Below are 14,455 nucleotides of genomic sequence, written 5' to 3' on the forward strand. Positions count from 1 at the left end.
CCTGTACTTCTCTTTGTAAATGTTAAAATTATATTTTCAAAATTTTAAGAGGCATCATTGGTTTCAAGTGTTTCTACATTTCGGAAACATATTCACAATGCTTGTAGGTCTTAGGAACTCGTATTTTCATCAGATCTCTTCCTAGTCTTCATCTCTTCAGACTGAACCCTCTTCATAGTCTGGGTGTGTTTTCAGGAGGCAGTCAGCTCCTCCAACCGCTTGACACCCCCAGCACTGGGCTCTCCACCACGACACCTTCCACAAGACAGAGCTACACACAGCATCCACACTGTGGTTTTGTATCAACATAGGGTCATGGTTTCCATTTTATTTCTAATACCAGAAATCATATCATAATGCTTAGCAGGAGATGTAACTATACCAAATAAGAATGATTTTTTTCTTTAACTGAGCATATATTGAGTTTTATGCATAAATACGGATTGTATACAAACCTGCCGTTACTCAAATCACTTATTTTTTATTTTGGGTTCTTGTTGTTGTTGTTTTTGTTTTTTAGAGTCTCATCTTCATCTAGGCTGGAGCCTCAAACTCCTGGGTTCAAGGGATCCTTCCACCTCAGTCTCCCCCATAGCAACGGGGTCTCACTATGTTGCCCAGGCTGGTCTCAGATTTCTGACCTCAATCGATCCTCTCTCCTTGGCCTCCCAAACCACTGAGATTACAGGCATAAGCCACCACACCCGGCCTTCTCTAACTCTCTAACTCTTCTACAGGGACTGCTGTAAAAGCCAGTTGATAGTCAAATCAGACAACCATCTCTGCTCACACTTACACCTTAATTCTCTTTTTAAAAACTGGAATTATTAAAGTGTGGACATCTTTGGATTTGTGTGATGCAACTCTTGTCTAAGTTAAGTCTATCCTGAAGAAGAAAGACTTGCCACCATAAAGGATACTTCTTGGAGAGAACACCACAGGCTTTGAGAGCTATTCTAGATGAGGAGTTCAGAAAACGTAAATTAAAACCTTCCTCCACAATGGCTCTGAAACTACAAACTCTTTTGGAGGTGTGAATTTTTTTCCTAATTTTCAAAGATTATTGAATGAAAATAGCACGATTATACATACATTATGATAAGTATATGAAAAATACAAAGAGGTGAATAATACAGAGGACATAGTAAAAATGAAAAATAATATTATGTTAAAGTAGATTATTTTTCTAGAATTTCATGTGTTATTGCTATACTGTTACTATGATAAAAAAGAAAATACACTATTCTTATGCAACACAATGTTCCAATATATTAAGGGTCTATAACAACTCCTATATCCCTTTCGGTCCAAACCCTGGACCCTGAGCCTGTCTTCACATAAGAGATTTCTCTTTCCCCAGAGGACATTACCAACGATCTGCCCACATAAGTGCTCAGCTGACTTTTTTCTACCCACTCACACAGCTCTGTAAGAGTTCCCTTCCTTTTCTCTGTCAATTCAGTATCTCACTAAACAAAAAGGCTGAGTGTTGCTTACAGTGAGAAGGTTTGCAAAAATCCTAACTTCAATTAATCTCAACACTGATTCCTGGGCAGGCAACCCAATAGTTTAGGCTTCTCTATCCAGCAGGGCCAACTTACACTCTTGTTTCTTATTTTCAAGACAATTAAAATAGACAAAATAAAACATTTCTCAACTATATGATGACTTGGAGCTTTCTTTAAAAACTCATGGTGCAGACCACACGATAACCACAGCAACAACAACGAGCTTTACTGAGTGCTTACCACATGCAGCACTGTGTTAATCCATTTCCAAGGCACTGAGCATCCCGGTCAAACCTCCATCTGGTACCCTTGGCCACTGCTCTTTGAAAATAATAAAAATTTTAACTTTGAAAAGTTCACTGATACAAAAAGTCCATTTAAGCCTCTGAACATGCCCATGAGGAACAAAGGTGACAAAGACCCTAAGATGCTGAGAGATGGAGTAACTTGCCCAGGGCCTCCGAGCTAGGGACAGAGCCAGAGCTAGAACCCAAGAGAGCCAGCCAGATCCATGATCTTTCCACTGCTACAAGCTTCCCTGGAGTCTAAATAAACCATCTACAAATAGCTACTGCCAATGGTTTCCTAGACCATGGGATAGAAGAAAACAGCGAAAAATCAGTAAAATGTGAAAAAATCTGCCCCTTCCCAATAGCGTAATACTTTCCAATTTAGCCACATGCACATCCAACCCTTTGACATTGCAAGGCTTCTAATATGCAGAATATTCAATGATAAAAGTGGTGAACTAGAAACAGCCATGGGTTTGTGGTTACCAAGACCTGGGGCTGAATCGATTCACCACTTACTAACTGAGAGACCTTGAGCAGGTTGCTTCCTTGTGTGTAAAATGAGAGCTACCTGGCCAGGCATGGTGGTTCATGCCTGTAACCCCAGCACTTTGGGAGGCCGAGGAAGGTAGATCACCTGAGGTCAGGAGTTCAAGACCAACCTGGCCAACATGGTGAAACCCCATCTCTACTAAAAATACAAAAAAAAAAAAAAATTAGCTGGGCGTGGTGGTACACATCCAGCTATTAGGGAGGCTAAGGCAGGAGAATCTCTTGAACCCGGGAGGTGAAGGTTGCAATGAGCCAAGATTGTGCCATTGCACTCCAGCCTGGGTGACAGAGCGATACCCCATCTCAAAAAAAAAAAAAAAAAAGATAGCTACCTTAAAGTTAGGTCAAGTGTTTAGCACGTAGTAGGTGTGCAAAACTGTTTCTTTATATTACATTATAAGTAATTATATTACCGTTTCCTTATATTAAGCAACTCTAAGGCTTGCAGGGCCCCATGGTCACAAAACAAAATATCTCCACTCTAAAAGTTTGTCCTTGCAGAATGCTACAGACTCAAATGGAATTTGCTGATGGGAAAAAACACTTTTTCCTAAAAGTGGCGTGTTTCCTGAGCAACTTGCATTCACTAAGGAGTAAATCTACCAGCATCCTCCTAGAATAAACCACAGCATTATTCACAAGAGCCAAAAGTTGAAGACAACCTAAATGTTCATTGACAGACAAACGAATAAACAAAATGTGATACACCCATACAATGAAATATTACTCAGCCAAAAAAGGAATGAAGTGCTGACACATGCCAAAATATGTGTGAAACTTGAAAACATTACACTTAGTGAAATAAGTCAAACTTCAAAGGACAAATATTGGATGATTCCACTTGTGGTAGGTACCTGGACTAGTCAAGTTCAGAGTCGGAAAGTAGAGTAGGCAGCCACTACACCCTGAATGACTGTAATTTCTGCCATCAGTTGCTCCCTGATTTAAACAAAATTTAAAAATAAAAATAAATGAAAAATAAAAAATAAAGTAGAATGCCGGTTACCAGGAACCAAGGGAAAGAGAGAATGAGGAGTTAATGTTTAATGGGTATAGATTTTCTGTTTAGGACGACGAAAACGTTCCGGAAATAGATACTGCTGATGTTTATACAATATTGTGAATTTAATGCTGCTGAACTGTACACTTGAAAATGCTTAAGTGGTAAATGTTATGTATATTTCACCACAATTGTTTAAAAATAGCAAAGATCTTCCTCTGTCCACAGGAACCTGTCCACAGATGCATCAATAAGAATATACTCTGCTTCCTGAGGTCTGAGCCTCGCCTCCCCATCACCATCTTGTGGCTCTGATCTCAGCCTGGCCTGACTCATTGTCCCATTATTAACAAGTCCCACCTCCCCCATGGGCCTTCCTGATCCCAGAGCATCCAGCCCTTTCTGTGGGCAACTCACCGGGCCGGAGGTTCACGGCAATCTCCTGTGGTGTCATCTGAATGACGTCCCAGCCTGCAGAGCCCGAACCCTTGCTGCTGAGGGGCAGGCTCCTCAGGACATGGAAGCTGCTGGCTGGGCTCTCTATCTCACCTCCACAGCCATTTCTGACAAGGTTTGCCCTCAAATCACACCGAGAGGTGATGGACCGTGGGCTTCCGAAGTCCTAGGCAGGGAAAAAGAGGAAGAGAGCAGGAGGTGGTCAGGGTGTTTCCCGAAAACATGGCATGTGGTGGCTGCGTCTCCATCTGGTTGACTTTAAATTCTCTACTTTCCATTTTCATTGTCTGAAAATGGAGGAAATGGTAATCCCTATCCCAGATGCTTCACCAAGTATTGTAAGGATTAACTGAGCTGCTGGACATGACAGCATTTTGTAAACTGTAAACACATAATAAAAATGTTCGGTTTTGTTGTTATTTTGATGGTTAAAATGCTCCTAACTGCCTACATGATTAGCAAGAGAAACAGAAATGATCAGAAGTTGTATAGCTAAAATTTTTTAAAAGTTGTTATATATTGCTGGGCGTGGTGGCTCATGCCTGTAATCCCAGCTATTTGGGAGGCTGAGGTGGGAGGATCGTTTGAGATCAAGAGTTTGAGACCAGCCTGGGCAACATAATGAGACCTCCTCTCTAAAAATAAATAAATAAGTAGATGAAATAATATATAGTTAAATAAATAAGATGACATATAAGTAGCTGAAAAGTCTTCCCTTGGGCATTCAAGAGTTAACCTTTAAGTTGTTCACTTATCATCTTTCACAGGCATTGGATGCTGGATAATCATTCAGGAGAACAATGTGGCAGTACAGGTCATATCCACTGACCCAGTGCTCTACTCCAAGAAACTTATTACAAGAAAATCATCTAAAGAGAAAGGAGAAACTCTATGTGATATATACAGCAGTATTACTTATAATATAATCTTTAAAACTTGCAAACCTAAATCCTTAAACCATAAGAATAACATAGCATATCACTTCAATAGATGACAGCCATTACAAATAATTATGGGAATTAAGAAGAAATTTAAAATATTTACACTAAGGAGGAAAAAAAAACCCAAAATATAGAACTGTATTTATTAGGATTTGAAAGAACAATTTTAAATGAGGTGTTACAGTAAAGTGACAAAAACATTTTTGTTTTTATCTTTGTTGTTTGTATGATAACGACACATTGATAAGAAAAATCTTTCTTTGGGTTTGGGAGAAAGCTGGACATCAGAACAACTCAACCTCATTTGGGACACCAGAAGGTTAAGGTATTAACTTTAAAATGAAACAATATACTTTATTATAAAACATGAAGCCTCCCTGGTCATTTCCGGCAAAGGGGTTTCACCTTTTCCCTGGTGAATGTGAAAAACAAGATTCCCCCCGCTCTGGCAGGCTGGAAGCCAATGCTGTCCTATGAGTCTTTCTGGAGGAATTAGGACACTGGTCCCTTCCTCTTCCCTCTGGAACACTTTGCCAGAAGCCTCATGTGAGTCAGCATCCCTTGACCACTTTGTTAGAAGCCAGACTGCTGGCAGAGGCACAAAAATCAGAGGAATGCACCCTCCCTCAAGGTCTCAGATGTCCTGGAACTACCCAATGCCCTTTAGAATCCTTATAAAATTCAAGATCAAGAAGTCAGCCTGGTGTGGTGGCTCACACCTGTAATCCCAGCACTTTGAGAGACTTGAGGCAGGAGGATCATTTGGGCTGGGAGTTCAACGCTGCAGTGAACTGCGATTGTGCCACTGCACTCCTGCCTGGGCGACAGAGCAAGAGCCTGTCTCAGAAAAACAAAAAACAAACACAAAAAAGAACAAGAAGTCAAGAAGACGCTGCAGTGTTTTTAAATAAGTAAAGCCAGATGTATTGTCCTAAGCCTATGGTATGTTTGTTTGTATTCCGGGTTTTTTTTTTAATAACAATTTTTTATTTGTGCATTAAATCCCCGAGGATCTTGCCTGTCAACAACCTCTAGGACTACATCAAAGGTATAAGTGGCTCCATAAACATTTGTTGTGCAACAAGGTTAGAAAAATGAGTTTTCTAGCCAGACACGGTGGCTCATGCCAGCATTTTAGGAGGCTGAGGCGGGAGGATCGCTCGAGCCCAGGAGCTCCGGGCTGCAGTGGGCTATGATCCATGCCACTGCACTCCAGCCTGAGCGACAGTGAGACTTTAAAAAAAAAAAAAAATACATATATATATATATATATACACACACACACACAGAGATACACATATATATATTATTCTGGCCTTAGATTTTTTTTTTTTTTTTTTTAGACACAGTCTTGCTCTGTCACCAGACTGGAGTACACTGGCGCAATGTCAGCTCACTGCAACCTCCGACTCCCTGGTTCATGCAATTCTCCTGCCTCAGCCTCCCGAGTAGCTGGGATTACAGCCACGCACCACCATGCCCAGCTAATTTTTGTATTTTTAGTAGAGACGGGCTTTCACCATGTTGGCCAGGATGGCCTCGATCTCCTGACCTTATGATCTGCCCGCCTCGGCCTCCCAAAATGCTGGAATTACAGGTGTGAGCCACTGCACCCGGCCTCTGGCCTTAGATTTAAAAGCAGAACTTTCTAAATGGGGTTCCAGGTGGTCAAGCTTGGCTCTGATACAGCAGTTCTAGTGAAGCAGTGAGAAGAAAAAAACACAGGGTTCTGGAAAAGGAGGGGTAACGACCTGAGGGCCCTGCCAGTTTGGGTCTGCTGTCTTGAGCTGTCTGAAGTAGATGTCTAATTAGCTTTCCAGAGCTTGAAGAGCTCAGGGGCTTGCCTGCCCAGTGTTTACTCTGCTAGAGAATTTCTGAATTTCTCACTGGCGAACTGAGCCTTGCTATCCAGCCCCTCTGCTTCTGAGGAACTGACTATACTTGGCCTAGTTCTGTTTGTCAAGGTGCACCTGTTTTGATCAGTCCAGTGCACAGCCCCACCACCAACCAGGGTGGCAACGGAAGCATGGTCAGTTTCTTCAGAGTAATGAGAACCCCTGACACCTCTCCCACTGGTCTGGACCAGCTTACCCTCTGGAATAGACTAGGGCACAGAGCCAACCTGCTTCACCTAAGCAGGAGGCAGGTGCACAATTCCTTCAGTTTGGTCAATGAGATGATCCCCCCCACTGCTGGGATACTTGCACTGGCAGTGAACTTCATCTGAGCTTCCCAACATCCTGCTCAAAGGGATTTTTGATGGATACTACCCGTCATTGAAGAAGAACTTGTACGGAGCCAAATGTATCTGCTGGGACCATCAGGAGACTTAAAGTCCAAATCATATTTCCCAGACCTGAAGAACTGTGAGGCAGCCAGGTCAGTGCCTATTACAACCCTAGTAGTGTCACTGGCTTTCCCAAGTGCATGCTGTAGCAGCTCTGGGGCTTCTTTATTCTCTAGGATGTTAGGAGCAAAGCCCTCTTCATGCCCTTCACTGGTAGCAGTTTTCCCATGTTTCTCCTTAAAAACATTCTTCAGCTGAGGTTGTGATAAACCTCAGCTCCAGTGCATATGAGGCTTCCCTGAAGTTAGCTGCACCAACAACAAGAATCATGGGCTCCTGCACTATCACCTGGTTGCCAGTGTGGAAACCACCATTAATCACATTAAAGCTGCAACTTGCAGGGTTGCACTGACTTCGGAAGCGCAGACCAAGTCAGTAACATGATGGTACAAAGGGAGTCCTATTCTCAGCAACTCCAGCTTTATAGACAGCAAAGGACACCCCATATGCCATGCGGACCAAAGTTAGATTTCTTCTCAGTGCCATGCATCTCTATCATCAGTGTCAAAGTTCGCTTTCTTGCTATCTAGGTCAGGCCATATGGTTTTGTTGATGTGCTCAACAACTTTGAGGCATCTTTACCTATATATCGAGTCCTGTCATTACTGTCCCAGAGCTCTAGGGACTCAGAGCCACTAGCTGAGGCACCACGGGGCAAGGCAGGTCTGAAGAAGCGTTTGAGGGTAAGGCAGCTACCTTAACAGGGAAATTCCCCTAAGAGGTAAATATCTCTTTTGGCACAGAGTCCAAAAAATTGCTGTGACTAATTTCTTTTGATTTATTTTTGACCCGATAAGGAAGGAGTAAGCCATAACTGATTTGTAGCTATAGGTTCTTGTTGCCCAAGAAAAGGAACTGAGAGTGCTGCAGACCTCAACAGAGGGAGTTAGGCCACAAGCCAAGAGCTTCACCTCTATTCCATGTGTTCCTTTCTAAGTATTTTTATTTTCATTTTTGAGACGGAGTCTCACTCTGTCACCCAGGCTGGAGTGCAGTGGTGTAATCTCAGCTCACTGCTACCTCTGCTTCCTGGGTTCAAGTGATCCCGCCGCCTTAGCCTCCGGAGTAGCTGGGATTACAAGCATGTGCTACTATGCCTGGCTAATTTTTGTATTTTTAGTAGAGACAGTGTTTTGCCATGTTGACCAGGCTGGTCTTGAACTCCTGACCTCAGATGATCGCCATGGCCGCCCAAAATGCTGGGCTTACAGGCATGAGCCACAACACCTGGCCTAGATATTTTAATTTTGAACAAGGATAGATGCATATTTAAAGAGAGAAAACCAAAATGACAGAGACCAGGGGCATATCTAGTAATGGCTATGACCTTCCAGGTATACAAACATTATATATCTGGAAAATGTCTCTTAACCCTTAGTAGTTTAAGGTAAAAAAAGAAAAAAAAAGAAAAAAAAGAAAGAGGAGAAAGAAAGAAAGAAAAGAAAGAAAAAAAGAAAGAAAGAAAATGTCTCAAGACCTATATTTCTTTTTTTTTTTTTTTTTTTTTTTTGAGATGGAGTCTTGCTCTGTCGTCCAGGCTGGAGTGCAGTGACACGATCTCGGCTCACTGCAAGCTCCACCTCCCGGTTCAAGCCATTCTCCTGCCTCAGCCTCCGGAGTAGCTGGGACTACAGGTGCCTGCCACCACGCCCAGCTAATTTTTTGTATTTTTAGTAGAGACAGGGTTTCACCGTGTTTGCTAGAATAGTCTCGATCTCCTGACCTCATGATCCACCAGCCTCAGCCTCCCAAAGTGCTGGGATTACAGGTGTAAGCCACCACATCTGGCCCCTCAATACCTATATTTCTAAGCTCCATATTCAATGAATACGGATGCCTCACATCATAAAGCCTTAGAGAAAAGGCAGACTGATGTTTAAGAAAATCCTCCTTCCTAAGCAAATTAATGCAGGAACAGAAAACCAAATACCACATTTTCCCTTATCAGTGGGACCTAAACATTGAGCACCCACAGACATAAACATGGGAACAACAGATACTGTGAACTACTGGGACAGGAGAGTTTATGGGTCGAAAAACTACTTAATGGGTACTACGCTCACTACTTAGACTGCAATATACCCACATAACAAACCTGCACATATACCCTCTGTATCTAACATGAAAGTTGAAAAAAAAAAAAGAAAAAGAAAGTCCTCCTCACATGAATGACATCCTGATGTCTGATGGCGTAACAGCTTCAGATCCCAGAGACCTGACACTCAGACCCTCTGCCAGGTGTCAGACATAGCAAGTTCCAAGGGGAAGGGCCCTTGACTGCATCACCTGGTGCCATCCCCTGGCTTCCACAGGTGGGGAATCAGAGGTCCACAGACCTAAGTTCACCCAAGAAGTTGAAGTTCATCTGGCCCTGGCTTCTTGGGCCCAAATCCAGTGCTCTTTGCAGCATGTGCCGCCTCCCATTTTAGCCAAGGCCACTGCCAAGTTCTGCAGCAGGAAACTAACTTTGGGCCCAAAGCTTCCATCCTTCTGAAGGCAGCATTTCTTTGCTGCCCCAAATTCAGAGATCTGTTACCTACCAAACATGAGGGATAAATATTCTTTTGCAGAGAAACAGGTATAGAGGGGCCTCAACCTATAGAAGAGGAGGGGAGACTTCATCTCAACAGGCAAAAATGGCAACCTTTTGTTCCTTGAACAAAAGGAACCCAAGCAAAAAGGATGGGCTTCTAATGGGCCACAACACAACTGCTTGCAGATGCTCCCCATGCTCTATGCTGGAAGAGGTTCCCGTACACAAACAAAGCATTGATCCCTGGTCTCCAGAAATGCCCTTATCAAACTCTCCAAAGGGGAAAAGCAGCAGAATGGCAATAGAAAGTTGAAGTGTCCTTTGAGGCTTTTTTTTTTTTTTTTTGAGAGACTGGGTCTCGCTCTGTCATCCAGGCTGGAGTGCAGTGACGTGATCACCACTCACTGCAGCTTCAACTTCCCAGGCTCAAGCTGTCTCCCCACCTCAGCCTCCCAAGTAGCTGGGACTACAGGCAGGTGCCACCACATCCCACTGATTTTTTACTCTTTTTGTAGAGACCAGGTCTCACTATGTTGCCCAGGCTGGTCTACAACTCCTGGGCTCAAGCAATCCTCTCGCCTCAGCCTCCCAAAGTGCTGGGATTATAGGCGTGAGCCACCACACCTGGCCTTTTGCTGCTTTTAGTTACTAAATGGTAATAATATAAAAGAGAAAAGAGAGGTGTTTAAAATTTAGATTGTTTTTAGTTTGTTACAACACTGGTGTTTGCAACTTATTGTAAGCCACCATGCTCACTCACCCCATCATCACTGTTACATGGAGGATAAGATGAGGTCTGCTACTTATTATAATATGTTAACACCTGACTCCATATATATTTTGTTTGTTTGTTTTTGAGATGGAATCTCGCTCTGTCACCTAGGCTGGAGTGCAGTGGTATGATCTCGGCTCACTGCAACTTCTGCCTCCTGGGGTCGAGTGATTCTCATGCCTCAGCCTCCCGAATAGCTGGGACTACAGGCGCCCACTGCTATGCCTGGCTAATTTTTGTATTTTTAGTAGAGATGGGGTTTCACCATGTTGGCCAGGCTGGTCTTGAACTCCTGAGTTCAAGTGATCCACCCGCTTCAGCCTCCCAAAGTGCTGGGATTACAGGCATGAGCCACCAAGCCCAGCTCCCCTACATATTTTTTGCTAATCAAGGCCTCTTACCCTGCAGTCAAGGCTAGTGTTCAATGGGTGCTTGGCTGTCCAGCATCACAGCCAGTGCATTCAGGTTCCTCTATGCCAGACCAGACATTACATTATTTGAGTGCCATCCTGCCTACCATTGCTGAAGGCTACAACTCTAAAAAGGTGAGGGTGATTGTTTTGGGGGAAAAGACAAATTCTTGTTTGTTTCTGAAACAGAGTAGAAGAGTTGAGAAACTGTAGGCCCTTGAACAAAAGGAACCCAAGCAAGAAAGGAGGCCAGCATGCCCAATCCCTGGGATGAAGAGGGAAGAAAACAAACTGGGAAAAAGGCAGAGAGCCCAGGGGAGAAGTGGACACAGGCGGGGAGCTGGCTTCTTGCTAAGGCCGACCTTTCTGGCTGGGATATGGCAGGGCCTGGCCCCCTGACCAGCCACACCTGCAGCTCCAACTTGGCAGAATCCTCAGGGATTTGAGGGGAAGGTAGCTGATGACAACCAAGATGTGTGTTGTGTGCCAGCAACACACTGCCACGTATACTCCCTGCCTGGGGGATGGAGAAATCCCTCTGCCAGCTTTCAATGGACTTATTAATTCATTGAACAAATATTTATGAAGTGTCTACAACAAGCCAATATTATTTCTTTCATTTAATCTGACCACAAGGAGATGTTCTTTAAAGAATCTATAGTTTATGTGAGCTGGATTGAATATCGATTCTTTTCATTTCAGTTGGCCCATCTTGCTTCCCAGCCTCTCACCTGTCTCCCTCCTCATGCTCCTACCTCCAGTCCTACTGATGCTTCATTGCTTCTTCTCCACATCCACTTCCCCAGACAAAGACCACTCACCCCAGCCCAGACTTCACTAGTCTTCTCCCATGCCCAACCCCATTTCCATGCATCCATGGCCTCACTGTTCTTTTCACTAGTCTTCTCCCATGCCCGACCCCATTTCCATGCATCCATGGCCTCACTGTTCTTCTCCCTGTGGGAATTCAGCTCCACAGTGGTGGCCTTGCCTAACCTGGTCCTTCTCCCGGATTTCACAGCAGCCTGGTACTGCCCACAGCCACACCATTTCACAAAGCCTCATATTCACACTCTGACAACCTCCCAACTTCTGCAAACCCTAAGTGCAATCTCTCTGTCCGCCTTTGCCTCCTCTCTTGCTTTCCCCAACCCTGCTTTCTGTTCTCACAGGGAGCACTGATCCCTCAGCCTTGCCCACTTCTCCCAAACCACTGTCCTCTTGCGAATGACACGAGCATAAGCTGTCAGTACACCGAGCCCGTTCTCCCTTTCTTCTGGGGCACAAAGCTAGAGCAAGTCTCCCAGTTCTCATTGCAGTTAGGCATTGCCATGTGGCTGGGTTTTAGGCAACAGTGCGAGTAGGAAGAATGTGGGCTACCCCTAGGCCCTGCTTGAAAGCATCCGCACACTCTCCTCCAGGCACATTCCTCATGACAACTGGCTAGGTTGTAAAATTTACAATGTTAGAGGGGAAACAAAATGTCCATTTTAAAAAATGATGGACAAAATAGATCATAAACTGCTGGGATTTGTTGTGTGTTGATATGGTTAGGCTTTGTGTTCCCACCCAAATCTCATGTTGAATTGTAATCCCTATAATTCCCATAATCCTCACATATCAAGGGAGAAACCAAGTGGAGGTAACTGAATCATGGGGGCGGTTTCCCCTATGCTGTTCTCTTGATGGTGAGTGAGTTCTCCTGAGATCTGATAGTTTCATAAGGGGCTCTTCCCCCTTTGCTCGGCACTTCTCCTTCCTGACACCTTGTGAAGAAGGTGCATTGCTTCCCCTTCACCTTCCACCACGGTTGTAAGTTTCCTGAGGCCTCCCCAGCCATGCCGAACTGTGAGTCAATTCAACCCCTTTCCTTTATAAATTACCCAGTCTTGGGTATTTCCTTATAGCAATGTGAGAACAGACTAATACATGTGTCTTAAGCTGTGCTGTACCAACAGCACCATAAGGGCTGAGAAGCTGGCTGAGAAGCAAGCGGCCAAGGCTGTCTAGAACAAGGTAGAGAGTGTGCTGCAGAGAGGCAGGGGCAGCATGGACAGGCCAAGACAGGCAGTGACCCATACATCCTGGTCTCAGAGTAGGGGAGAGTCTGGTGACTCTGGATATGACGGCAGAAAGTAAGTCTGAAACCCTCAGGTAAAGCATGGTGAGAAAATGAAGGCAAGAGGCCAGGCACAGCGGCTCACTGTCTGTAATCCCAGCACATTGGGAAGCCAAGGTGAGAGGATCACTTGAGCCCAGGAGTTGGAGACCAGCCTGGGCAACATAGTGAGACCTGTTCTCTACCAAAAAAAAAAAAAAAAAAAAAATCAAAAACTTGCCTGGATGTTGTGGAATAGGTCTATAGTCCCAGCTACTCGGGAGGCTAAGGTGGGAGGATCACTTGAGTCTGAGAGATTGAGGCTGCAGTGAGCTATGATCACACCACTGCACTGCAGCCTGGGCAACAGAGTAAGACCCTGTCTCCGAAAATAAATAAACTAAATGATTAAAAATGAAAAAAAAAGTAAACAAAAGCAAGAGAGCCAGGGCTGATGTGACACAGAGCCAACTAAGAGAGAACCAGCAAGAGCACCGTGCAGGGAGTGGTGGGAAAGGACACTGATGAACTCATATATGATACCTGTGGGAGGAGACGTGGCCAGCAGGCATGGAATTAGGTTACAAGGAATGTGAACTGCAGGGATAAGGAATCCTCATGCCCACTTCAAGTACAATAAGGGTAAGTCTTCATGGGATCTAGAGCAGGAGAATCCCCATGGAATGTACCATGGGATTCATCCTCATAGGTTGGGAACCTGGCCCTCACCGGCTGTCTACTGGGCAGCAACCCTCAGTGTACACACACATCATATGCTTATTACATCTTTGATGATGTCCTGGGATATATGGTTAAGAAGGCATCCAGCCACACTTACTCTGTCTTGCTAAGGGGTACAGGTTGATCAAAACCATTTGTGGCCAGGCGTGTTGGCTCACGCCTGTAATCCCAGCACTTTGGGAGGCAGAGGCAGGCAGATCACTTGAGCCCAGGAGTTCGAGACCAGCCTGGACAACATGGTGAAACCCCGTCTCTACTAAAAATACAAAAATTAGCCAGGTATGGTGGCACGCGCCTGTAATCCCAGCTACTCAGGAAGCTGGGTGGGAGAATCACCTGGGACTGGGAGGTTGAAGCTAGAGTGAGCCATGATTGTATCACTGCACTCCAGCCTGGACGATGAGAGTGAGACCCTGCCTCAAATGAATAAATAAATAAATAACCATTCCTGAACTCTCCTAACCTGGCTCTCTAAAACACACCCATGTCCTGGGGAAAAGTCACCCCCAAAGAAGATGGGAAGCTGCATTCCAGGGCAGGGATCACAGGAATTTCTTCAGCTAAGAATGAGGCTCCTGATGAGCAGAGAGGGAGCCCAGTGGGCTGGACAGGGAACCTAAGTGTGGGCTGGGGTGATAACAAGCTCCTAGGGACACCTTCATTTACTGTCAGCATCAGGAAGTCTGACTTGTGGAAGTACTAGCACAAGGAAAGAAGCTACTTAAAGTAAAAATGGACCTGGCTTCTGGATTTTCTAGCCACATGTCACTAGAAAATACTCATGGATGACAGTGGCAGCCATTCAGG

At 44.5% G+C, this 14,455-nt stretch overlaps 1 protein-coding gene across 2 annotated transcripts in view; it reads right to left on the reverse strand.

The window, feature by feature from the left end:
• Positions 1 to 14,455, reverse strand: part of ITGB5 (integrin subunit beta 5) — a 124,301-nt gene that overhangs the window by 92,199 nt on the left and 17,647 nt on the right. For both annotated transcript variants that reach the window (XM_019023742.4, XM_055383844.2), the window contains exon 3: positions 3,768 to 3,972. In XM_019023742.4, the coding sequence (XP_018879287.2) occupies positions 3,768 to 3,972 (205 nt within the window). The remainder of the gene's footprint in view (positions 1 to 3,767; positions 3,973 to 14,455) is intronic.

The sequence above is a fragment of the Gorilla gorilla genome, chromosome 2 (assembly GCF_029281585.2).
Source record: "Gorilla gorilla gorilla isolate KB3781 chromosome 2, NHGRI_mGorGor1-v2.1_pri, whole genome shotgun sequence".
Taxonomy (NCBI): domain Eukaryota; kingdom Metazoa; phylum Chordata; class Mammalia; order Primates; family Hominidae; genus Gorilla; species Gorilla gorilla.